The sequence below is a fragment of the Chanodichthys erythropterus genome, chromosome 20, assembly GCF_024489055.1.
Source record: "Chanodichthys erythropterus isolate Z2021 chromosome 20, ASM2448905v1, whole genome shotgun sequence".
In the NCBI taxonomy this organism is placed as follows: domain Eukaryota; kingdom Metazoa; phylum Chordata; class Actinopteri; order Cypriniformes; family Xenocyprididae; genus Chanodichthys; species Chanodichthys erythropterus.
Genome location: NC_090240.1, coordinates 31179875 through 31192338, shown reverse-complemented (window position 1 = coordinate 31192338; position 12464 = coordinate 31179875). Strand labels below are relative to the sequence as shown.

At 36.8% G+C, this 12464-nt stretch overlaps 1 protein-coding gene across 3 annotated transcripts in view; it reads right to left on the bottom strand.

Annotated features, from left to right (window-relative positions):
• Window positions 1-9235: 9235 nt before the first annotated feature.
• The window catches only part of hoxc3a (homeobox C3a), a 58625-nt gene continuing 55396 nt past the window's right edge, over window positions 9236-12464 (bottom strand). For 2 of the 3 annotated variants that reach the window (XM_067372286.1, XM_067372287.1), the window contains exons 3-4: window positions 11651-11939; window positions 9237-10565 (exon numbers count right to left, since the gene is read on the bottom strand). In XM_067372286.1, coding sequence (XP_067228387.1) covers window positions 10165-10565; window positions 11651-11798 — 549 coding nt within the window. In that variant the 5' untranslated portion in view covers window positions 11799-11939 and the 3' untranslated portion in view covers window positions 9237-10164. Of the gene's footprint in view, window positions 10566-11650; window positions 12102-12464 lie in introns of those variants that run through there. The other variant, XM_067372285.1, reaches the window with a different exon arrangement.

Here is a 12464-nt window from a genome sequence, read left to right as displayed (position 1 = left end):
TTACACTGTCTCCAGTGCCTCCGGAGCTCCTTACTGGGCGACATTAGCAGGGTTAAACAGTCGGTAGGAAGGAAAACTCGTCACCGCATAGCCATATGCCTCTTCTCCTCAATTGCACAATAAAAGAAAGCTTGTTTGAAATCCTTATGCTTTTGGTGTCCAGACCTGAGAGCTACTTTTCTGAAAATCATCAGGTGTTGATTAGTGTGCAGTTTGATTAATCCTAAACATCAGAGCGTATGTTATGGTAATTGATTTGTAGGAGCCCTCATCAAGTTTGTGAGGCTTCTCATCTCTGTGTGACAGTCATCAGCCTTTTTTTCCTCCATTTAATGTCACCAATCACCTTTAGCTAGAGCGTATTTAAAAAGCCATTGATCTTTATAATGCAGTGCTTTAATATGACAGTAACAGTTGTACGTGATGCAGGAAGTCAAATTGTGGAGATTGATGAGGGCTTGCAGGTGAATTATAATCCATCTACCTGAGTGATGCCTGCGCTGTGTTCCATACCAGCAGGCCGACAAATAAATAAAACCCACAAAGGTGACACTAGGAATTGATACTTAACAATCCCTCTGAGCAACAAGCACTAGGAGCGGCTTTGACTGAGAGGAAAACTCCCCCGGAGAGACAAAGAGCGAGAGAGAAATGGCAAAGCTAGGAAGGTTAATGGAAAAGAATGGACTGGATTTGCCAAAGGTCACACATACAGAGTCAGCACCTTGTTTATGATTAGAAGAGGTCTGAGCACAGCTTGTGTTTGAGCCGCTTAATAAAACGCTTTAAATGACTATTGATTCATGCTTCGGAAGAGAACTATGAATCTACTATGTGGTGATTACCTGTATAAGCATGAGGTCCAGCGTTTTTAAATCCTTAATGAGAGTCTGTACGGTAAAGTGTGGTCACAGAGGTTGATCTTCTCCTTTTTAATTGGTTAGAGGGCCTATATTTCATTATAATAAATAATGTTGTATCTTCTAATTTCTAAAATTGTAGTCGGCCATGAGATGTTTGAAGACAAATTGTGAATTTTAATGGCCAGTGGACCATCTCTTATGCAAATTGACTGTAGAATTAATTGATTCGATCCAATTTCCAGATCCTTAACTAGATTGTGGGATTACTAACTAAATCTGGAATGTGATGTATGTGTGGTGTCCGTGCGGTACAGGGCCTTAACTGGCCCTTCTGATGATTTTTCAAAAATTCCCAGGATGAACTTATTTGGAGCGCACGCCGTAATCTCATTCCCCGTGCTGTATCGGGATGTGAATATGATGAGTGACTGCTGGGAGTCTGTTAGTGCACTCAGTCTAGGTTAGTGCTTTGGATCAATGCGTGACCCTATTGGGAAAAAAATGGGGAATTTGGAAAAAGAACGGACCTTTAGATGAAAAGAAATGGACTGAGATATGAATTAAAAAAAACAATATCCTGGTAAAATTGCAAGGTGTATGAGTGTAATTAGCTGATGTCAATAATGAGGTTGCATAGTTGCAATGATGATTTCCTCATGGGGATATTGATGCTGATAGGTTGCTCTAACTGTGTGGAGAAAGTGTGGCATGGTGTGCTTTTGTTTAAATGTGCATGTGTTTGTACACTTCAGTATTCATATTGGTGCCATATCAATTGGTTATGAACCAAAATTGTAGATTTTCTGATTTCAGAATCAGAATTTGTTCGTATAGAGACAGAGCGACACGCATCATAATATGAAAACCACGCCCACCGCGTAACGTATTCAGCGACAGCTGAAATAATTCTTTGACGGTTAAAAATATAGAATTTTTGCCGATTACGTTCCCCTCCAATGTATTTCTTACAGTAATATGACCTGTTCTGCTCTGTCTCACTGCCTGTATCCTCTTTTGTGTCCTTAAACATTCGTTTTTTGGGGTCGACAGCTTATAAAAACTAAGTTCTGGGTTTTTTAGCTTGTTTGCTGTACACCGTCACATAGCAGCTTTTAGACATTGTTCTGTTTTTTGTCAGAAATGACAAGAAGGCAGCCTCACACAATACAAAGTCAATGGAGACAGTTGGATTGTTTTCCCCCCCCCGGGTGTGGGCGTGGCCTAAATGCACTCTGTCTCTATTGGATATGTATCAGCTGATATTAGATATTTAAATGTGCATGCTTGTTTTTTGTGCATGCTTGTTTTTACATTTAGATTACTTTTGCCACCCTCATATGTAATCTTTAGAGGAATAAATGAAAATTACCCCAAGCTTTACTCACCCTCAAGCCATCCTAGGTGTATATGACTTTCTTCCTTCTGATGATCACAACCGGAGTTATATTAATAAATATCCTAACGCATCCAAGGTTTATAATGGCAGTGAATGGGATCAACGAGTTTGAAGCTCAAGAAAGTGCATCCATCCAAAGCAAAACATACTCCACATGGCTCCGGGGGGTTAATAAAGGCCTTCTGAAGCGAAGCTATTCATTTGTTAAGAAAAATATCCATATTTAACAAGTTATGAAGTAAAATATCTAGCTTCCGCCAGACCACCTTCTGTATTCAACTTACGAAGAAAGTGTAACACCTCTTGCAGTTCAAAACTTTTATGTCCTACGCCTGCTCAACTTACAAAAAAGCTTAACTGACGCGGCATCAGTTACGCTTTCTTCCTAAGTAGAATACGGAAGGTGGTCTGGCGGAAGCTAGATATTTTACTGTATAACTTGTTAAATATAGATATTTTTCTTAACAAATGAATAGCTTCGCTTCAGAAGGCCTTTATTAACCCCCCGGAGTCATGTGGAGTATGTTTTGCTTTGGATGGATGCACTTTCTTGAGCTTCATACTTACCTGTTCACTGCCATTATAAAACTTGGATGCGTCTCCAATTGTGTTCATCAGAAAGAAGAAAGTCAAATACACCTAGGATGGCTTGAGGGTGAGTAAAGCTTGGGGTAGTTTTCATTTGAAAGTTAACTAATCCTTTAATAGCACTAACAATTTAAAAACACTGTCAAATGTACTCTTTATAAGGCCTCAAAATAAATTTCTATGTCAAAATGTTCCAGCTATAATTTTGTGATTCCTAAAATCACTTCTAGGATTTTTAAAAAAAATGCAAAATAGTATAATTTCCCCCCCAATGTTCCCCAAATACATTTTATAGAATTTTACTATCAGCCATTTATCAGTTGTTGCCCATAACATTAAAATAATTATTGGTATCGGCAGAACTTTAATATCATGCAGTAAGCAGTATCACTGTAAGAAACTGGTGACATGATCTCATAGCTATATATTTTTTTTTCTCTCCACATGTTGTATAGCAATGCATCAGCAATGGATATCTGTCATTGTTAGCCCATATATATCATGTCGAAGAGGAACTTGAATTATATCAAAGACAGCTTTGGATCAATTCACTCATGTGGAGAGTTTGCGCTGTGCACCCTGTGTGGTTTTAAATGCTTAAAAATAGGTCTTTTTATTGTGTGAGTGGCCAGAGCAAGCTCTCTCATCCTCTGTGATCTTTGCCAGGGGTCGTGTAATGCTCCTTAATGTGCTCGTAAATCATGGCTGGTCAGCCCATGCACACAAGAATGTAAAGAATCCAACGCAGCCTCCATCTATCTCTCTCTCTTCTTCTCTCTTCAAGTCAGTCCAGTAAATCTTTTTTTCTCCTGAACACTCAAAGAGGAATTTCTCTGCAGCTGATTTTCTGCAAATTAATTACATACTGAGCTCAATGATGGATTTAGGAGTGTAGTAGACCCGTTGTGCTGTTCTCTTTACCATGAACTAAAGCTGCAATGTCTAAATTAGATCTTGATCTTTCTTTGTTTACAGGCAGATTTCACATCTGCTGCTATATCACACAAACACTGCAGGATGTTTGTTTGGTTTTTTTAAATGGGGCTGATGTTTAATGGTCAGTCTAATCTAATAAATGGTGAGTCTCTCATGCCTCTTTGAATTTCAGTTACTGAATTTCTCTCTTGTTATATAAATATAATATTAAAGGGTTAGTTGACCCAAAAATGAAAACGTCAGTTACTCACTTTCATGTCGTTCCAAACCTGTAAGACTTTCATTCATCTTTGGAACACAAATGAATATCTTTTTAACCAACTCTGAAAGATTTCTGTTCCTCCATTGACAGCTACGCAACTACCATTTTCAGGCTCCGGAAAAGTAGTAAAGACATAATTTAAAGGGTTAGTTCACCCAAAAATGAAAATTCTGTCATTAATTACACCTGTAATACTTTCATTCATCTTCAGAACACAAATTAAGATATTTTTGATAAAATCCAGGCTCAGTGAGGCCTGCATTGCCAGCAAGATAATTAACACTTTCAGATGCCCAGAAAGCTACTAAAGACATATTTAAAACAGTTCATGTGATTACAGTGGTTCAACCTTAATGTTATGAAGTGACGAGAAGAATTCTGTTCACCAAAAAATCAAAATAACGACTTTATTCAACAATATCTAGTGAGGGGCGATTTTTAAACCACTGCTTCATGAAGCTTCGAAGCTTTATGAATCTTTTGTTTCAAATCATTGGTTCGGAGCGTGTATCAAACTGCCAAAGTATTGCACCCCCCAGTGGTGTACCATTGAAATTTTGAAACACTTATGACGTAACGAAGCCTTATTTACTGAAATCACATGACTTTGTCAGTTTGATTCATGCTCCGAACCACTGATTCTAAACAAAATATTCGTAAAGCTTCAAAGCTTCATGAAGCAGTGTTTTGAAATCGCCCATAACTAGATATTGTTGAAAAAAGTATTTTTTTTTTTTTTTTTGGCGCACAAAAAGTATTCTCGTCACTTCATAACATTAAGGTTGAACCACTGTAGTCACATGAACTGTTTTAAATGCGTCTTTAGTACCTTTCTGGACACTGAAAGTGTTAATTATCTTGCTGTCAATGCAGGCCTCACTAAGCCATCAGATTTTATCAAAAATGTCTTAATTTGTGTCCTGAAGATGAACGAAGGTCTTACGGGTGTGGAACAACATGAGGGTGAGTAATAAATGACAGATTTTTTCATTTTTGGGTGAACGAACCCTTTAAGTAATTCATGTGAGTCCAGTGATTTAACCTAAGTTTTATGAGTGCATTGTTTGTGCAAAAAACATAATTTACCACTTTTACAAAATAGTAATCTCCAATGTGTGTTCACAAGAGCACCACGACGCATGCGTGTTGTGTTGACGAGAGCTGACGTTATTGTGTGAATGCGTGTTGGAGATTAATATTTTGTAAATTGTTTTTTACCACTTTACCAGTTTTTTTGCACAAACAAAGCACTAAACATGGATTTATTTTAATGTCTTTGATACCTTTCTTGGATTTGAAAATGGTAGTTGCATAGACTGTCAATGCAGGGACAGAAAGCTCTCAGATTTCATTAAAAAGATCTTCATTTGTGTTCCGATATTTGTGTTGGAACGACATGAGAGTGAGTAATAAATGACAGAATTTTCATTTTTGGGTGAACTAACCCTTTAATATTAATTAATCAGCTTGTAATTTCAAAGAAAATCCAAAGATCTTGATAAGATGTTTCATGCAAGGCCATATCCAACATAGACACTGAGGGGTGTACACTGCGTTCCAAATTATTATGCAAGAGACAAATCAGTAAGATTTCTGTACAATAAACATTCAGATTTTAGTTTTTCTAAGAAAATGTTCGTTTATTTATCCATGTCTTTTTAGATAACTGGTATCAATCAAACAAAATAATTTGCCAGATCTATGGAAACCCTACACTGTAAAAAAAAAAATCCCAGTAAAATTTACGGTAAAAAAACGGCAGCTGTGGTTGCCAGAACTTTACCGTAAAAAATACAGTAGCAACGTAAAAAAAAATCTGTTAAATTTACGGTAAAATAACATATTTCATTAACTGATATAATGTTAATTTACCAACCTAATGAAGTACTAATATCTGTTTTGTACCTTTATAATACACTGACAGTCACCAAACACAGTGGTGATAAGAGTCACATGATGAATCAAAGTTCATCACAAGCAGCTTTTCCACAAGCTGAGAAGGACAACACTAATATATAGAAGGTGCACACAGTTTCATTCACACACACACTAAACACCATCATGGTAACATGCATGAAATTTTAAAAATGTAATAAACATTAATTTAACAACATTAGATGTAATATAAAACCCTAATGTGCATAACTGATTAGAAAAAAATGAGAAAAACTAAGAAGAAGTTCTTTCAATGAAAATATATCAAATGTGAAGTGTCACGCAGGGAATTGTGGGAATGTCAATTTACGTTTTTTCACTGTAAATTTTACAATGATTTGTTATTTTCACTTCCAAAAACTGTGAATTTAACTGTACCGTTATCTATTACAGTTATTCACCGTATATAGTATGGAAACTTTCTTTAAACCAATTGACAGTTTTTCACCGCAGCATTTTTACAGTCTTTTACTGTTAAAATCACGGTCATTTTTACTTAGAGGTTGTTCCACATTATTAAACAAGTCACAGTTCTCATGCAATATGAGGAGGAAGAAAGATCTTTCTGAAGATGAAAAGCATGAAATGGTGCAATGTTGTGCAGGAAAACAACTAATATTGTGTGTAACTGAATGGAGATTATCAAATTATCATAAGATTTGTGAGTGATTTAGAGCACAGCAGAACTTGGTCAGATAAAGGCTTATTAAGGAAAGTTCCTGTCAAAAAAATTAATTGTATTAAAAGGGCAGCTATAAAAAAGCCAGTGTTGAGCAGCAAACAGGTATTTGAAGCTGCTGGTGTCTCTGGCGTCTCAAGAAGCTCTCCATGCAGGCTGGCAGTTGTGCTTAAAGATGCATTTTAGACACCACTAACCAAACCTCACAAAGAGAAACATTTACAGTGGGTTTAGAAATACATGAAGACACATTTTTAAATAGTTTTATTCACTGACTAATGCCGTACTACAATGGATGGTCTAAATGAATGGATTTCTGGATGGTTGGTGAATGGCCACCATGTTCCAACAAGACTGTGACGTCAGCAAGGAGCTGGTGGGTGATGATTTGGGCTGGAATACTGGAAAGTGAGATGGAAGGTATTAAAATGACTTTTGCAAGATATGTGTAGTTCATAGTAATTCATTTTCAGCTATGGTATAAAAAGGAGGATAGTGCATAGTACAATGCACTATTGTACAATGCACTATGCACTATCCCATGTTGCAAAAAAACACCACAGCAATAAAACTGTTTGAAAATGTATTTCTACACCCACTGTAAAAGTTTCTCTTTGTTAGGTTTGGACTCCAGAGACACCAGCAGCTTCAAATACCTGTTTGCTGCTCAACATTGGCTTTTTTTTATAGTTGCCCTTTTAATAATAAAAAAAAAATTGACAGGAACTTTCCTCAATAAGCCTTTATCTGACCTGAGTTCTGCTGTGCTCTAAATCACTCACAAATCTTATGATAATTCGATAATCTCCATTCAGTTTCACACAATATTAGTTGTTTTCATGCCTTTTGCACAACATTGCACCATTTCATGCTTTTCATCTTCAGAAAGATCTTTCTTCCTCCCCATATTGCATGAGAACTGTGACTTGCTTAATAATGTGGAACAACCTCTAAGTAGGGTTTCCACAGATCTGGCAAATTATTTTGTCTGAGATTGATCTAAAAAGACATGGATAAATAAACAAACAGTTATTTCTTAGAAAAACTAAAATCTGAGTGTTTATTGTACTGAAATCTTACTGATAAATTGCATAGTAATGTCAATTGCATAGTAATTTGGAACGCCATGTATATATAATGTATCTATATTTTTAATTCTTAATATTAAGAGCATTTGCAGAAAGATACTCCAAGAGCATATTTTAAAAATGTAATTTATTACGTTTATTACAAATACAAATGAAATATTTTTTTTTATTATTTTTATTTTATAAAAATGTTTATGGAATAATACATGTAGCTACTAGATATATAATCATTTATTAAAAACATTTAAACTGATATTCTCTGTCTGTTTAGAAGTTTTATATTCTGTGTGAAGTTTTATATTCTAGGCAAGTAGGTTTGGTAGATGCCGTTTAAATACAGCAAAGCACTCAGCATTCCGTTTAGTTGCACTGAAGGGGCCACCGGGAGGCCAGCTCCTATTTTGCATATGGAACAGTGCCGCGTGGTGATGAATGGTAAATTCAGCAGTACAGCACAGACGGTGTTCCATTCTCTCGCGGCCACTCGTATAAAGATATGTTTGCATACTTATCTGCAAATTACTGTATCAGATTATTTATTTAGATCTGTGATTTAGCCTCAACAATTCATTACAGAGTCATTTGTACCTTTAATCAGAATGAATGGAATAAAGGGCTTTATTTTCATCCTCTTGGTTACGAATGCTGCATTGTAATCTATAAACGGAAACAAGGTTGAGAATATAGTTAAATCTATGATTAATTGTGCAATGTTGCTGATAGTCCTGAAACCCTCCTGGAAGGGGGTTGAGAGCCACTCAAGGTTACTAAGTTAGGCTACTAATTATATTGGGTCTAGATTGATTTACGCAGAATGACTGAGATTGGCCAAACTGAAATTGCTCAATTAGTTCAAATTTCAGCTGAAGTTAATATTTTTGAAAAGGTAGATTTTGCTGTTCCGTGCTTAGCTTATAAAATGACACACGGCGACGTCCTAATTAAACATAATTAATCAAAATGAGTTATCACCCACTCTGCCAGGGGCGGTGCCCACAAGCCTTGGCTTCTATACCGGTAACGTTGCTGTAGTCCAATTTTGCTCAAATGTAATAATAGACTGTTTTTAGGAAAGGAGAAAACCAAATCTGTTTTCTCTGGTTGCACTTCAACTCTGAAGAAGAGTGTTGGAAGAGAAGTGCACTGCCTGTCATTAGGCCCAGCGGGTTGAGCGCTTGTGAAGCTGCTTGAGAGAGAGAAAGAGAGAGAGAGAGCGACTTGTCTAAATGATTAATGTTGCGAGGTTGGTAGGCGGAGGCGGAGGAAGGCATATATGTAAGGTTATGTATTAAGAATACAAAGTACAGTATTGCCTAATTCAAAAAGTATCAAAGTAAAATTCACAGAAGCACTTTTAAGCTAAATTAAGATTCACTCTCAGTTCTCAAATGTTTCTACCAAACTAACAAAGAAAAAAACATCTGAAAAACAACAGAATGACCACATTATTGTCATTTACGTACATGCAATACAGTCACCTTTATTGACTATCCAGAGGGATTTAATTAGTTTAAAGCAACCACTTTTCAGTTTCAAAACACATGCTTTTAGTCTGATATAGCCAAGTTACAATAAAGGTGGTAAGAACTAGAAATGTAAATGCATTTTACATTGCAGCTCTGTCATGATCACACTTTCGCCTACGTGAATAGGTAAAAACAAATTAAAGCAAGAATTCTGACATTGTGACACAGTAGATACGTCCTGTTTTGTTGCTTTATTCAGTTGTCAGTCAAAACACCATAAATTCAGATTTAAATGACCAGTACTTTCAGTATAAAACAGAAAAACTCAGCGTAAAGCATTGTTACTTGGAGAACAAATCAGCAAGATTCAACATGGCCATTATCAACAACATTCTGAGTTAAAAGATTCAGCATATGCCTTGGGAAAAATAGCATATTGTTTTGAGAGAAATAAAAATACTGTATGTTGCGCACTTAAAAAAAAGTTGAGCTGATGTTAATGACAATTTAAAGTCTGAATTTCTGTGTCCAAGAGATAAAACTTGTACAAGTGGGCTTGCATCCGTGTGCAATAAATCTTGGCGCTTTGCAAAGATATTACTACAGCAGTTTATGCACAATGAAGACTAACTCGGATTTGCCATGTACTAGCTGATAACATGTAATCTGGATCAAAGCGAACTTGGTAATTGAACTCATCCAAGTTAACTTTTCATATAAATCATCATCTAGGGGCAATAAATCTTCAATTTCCTTATATATAAATCATGTCAGAGAGAGTAACAATGGGAAAATGGCTGATGAGCAACAGAACAGCTACATATTTTGTGGAGAATTTGTATTTCACTTATCAATGATGTTGAAAGAAGTCACTGTCCTTATGTGAATCATTCTTTAGTGCTGGACCCTGAAAGCAGAAAGCAGTCCCTGATTGTTGGATTTCCTGTAGTTTCACCAGTGGCTCTGTGCACAGTTCATCACAGACACTGATGGTCTCTCATAGTGGTACTGGAATGTTAATGGCATTGAAGTATCTGCTGCACTGCCACTAATCACAAAGGGCTGGTTACCTGTTTCCAGGCAGGAGTAGGAAGACTTTGCCATTGACTTTTCCTTATGATCTTTCTTATACTTCATGCGGCGGTTTTGGAACCAGATCTTAATCTGGCGGTCAGTGAGCTTCAGCAGCGCAGCCATTTCAAGTCTCCGTGGGCGGCACAGGTAAGCGCTGAAGTGAAACTCCTTCTCCAGCTCGAGCAGCTGGGCGGAGGTGAATGCTGCACGTGCCCGTTTACTGTTAGAACAGCCGCTATCCCGTACTCCTGCATCACCACTGCTGTGCCTGGAATCACCTGGAAAACATCACATAGATGTCAAACATGGACTGATTCTCAAGTTTAGACAGTGAACAGAACTCTCGTCCCAAATTATTAATTGTGTTGAATAGCATAACCTCTCTGAAGCTTATGAAAATGTAGCATGACACCCTTGAATATGCAGCTAAAAGATAAATCGGTGAACTTATAATTCAGATCACTGTCTTTGGGCAGACCACTGTTGGTTGACTAATCACTAAGTTAATTATCCATTACAAATGATTTCTACTGTTAGATTCCTAAAGATTTGTGTGTGTGGATTAACTAACTATTCACTTGTGTCAATGTAAGAATTTGGCTTAGGCTAAAACAAGTGAAACAGTTTTATCTGCATGACCCAGAATAGCATAGCCTCAAACAATATAAAATTTCCACTGTAGACTTTTTTTTTATTATTATTATGCTCCTTAGTAAAAGTTTAAATTTAATCAAGTTAAGAGAACAACTGGCGGTCTCTAGAAAATATTACTTTCCTTAGAAGTTCTCTTCTTTTTTATGTTGACATTTTCACACAGTGAAACATTATAACACTGTTAGACACCATATCAAATCCCTATACTTGTAATAATTGTGTTTTTTGTCAAGGAGCAATAAGAATAGATTATATTTGCCCCACTCTCTCTTTTTTTTTCCATAGCCATGTGTCCACATTCATCTTAAGACTCTTTAACTTTTGTGTTCTTGATGGACTGGACTCATAAAAATATTTAAATTAATTACCTTAAATTGTCAGAATGGAACTAAAGCTTTAGGTACATTCTGACATGAATTTAGAAGTAAACACCATCTTTATAAGCCAAGATTGAAATGTTGCCTGTAATTATGGGTTCATTTTCTATTTAAGGAGGAAGGAAAACACTAATAACTGATTAATAACTGTACTTCTCAATGGTGTCAGAAATTGACATCGGTGTCTAAGTGACAAATCACATTGACATAGAACCAAATCTGACACAGCTGTTATTCATGATCGACTAAAATATGACTGACTGATTAGATTAAGTGTTTCTAAGCAATACAAATCAATATACCTCATTTATTCCAAAACCGAGTTCTCTCACCTGATTCCATGACGTTAATGGAGCTGAAGTTTATAGGTGTATGTGTCTCTCTCATCCATGGGTACTTCTTGCTTGAAAAGCAGGAAGTTGAGAGCTTGCATCTCTTGTCTCTTTCCATAGCATTCCCATGGTCCAGGGAGCTTGTCATTTCATTCGTAGGGTAGTTGTCATCAGCAGAGGATGAATAGGGATGTTGGATATGAGAGAGTTTTCGAAGGTTCCAAATATGGCCTTCATAATGTTTTGATGAATTGTCTTCGGCATGTTGACTCCACGCAGAACTGCTGTCCTGTAGTGCACAAGGGGAGAAATGTTGCTCCATTGAAAAAACTTGAGATTTATTGCAACATATCTTGGTTAAGTATGCATTGTTAATGTTAAATTCGTGAAACGAATTCTTGTGCATCTCTAACCGTCCTGATCACTCGGGTTGCGTAATTGATCACACAATGTGTAGGAAAGACATGAAAGTACACTCACTCGCGTCTTTAATTGTTTGCCAACAAGGGTAAACAATGTAGTCACGTGATGGCCTCCTCCAATAGCCTCGCGCCCTCACTGTTTGAGTTGTAAAGTGCTCGAAAGCAACCAAACGACGATTCCGTTTTCCTCCGCATTCTTCAACTATTTTGCAATTTCGAATGATTATCCTGTGGACAGACGAAAAGCCATGAGCATAGCTCATACATTACCCTGTTACCGTGCTGACAAGAGTTCAGAGAGCGTGATTGAGAGGTGGGAGGGAGTTGGAGACCCATTTGGACAGAGAAAAGACAAGCATGTCTGGGATCGCGTCTCCTTAGTTTTGCCACAA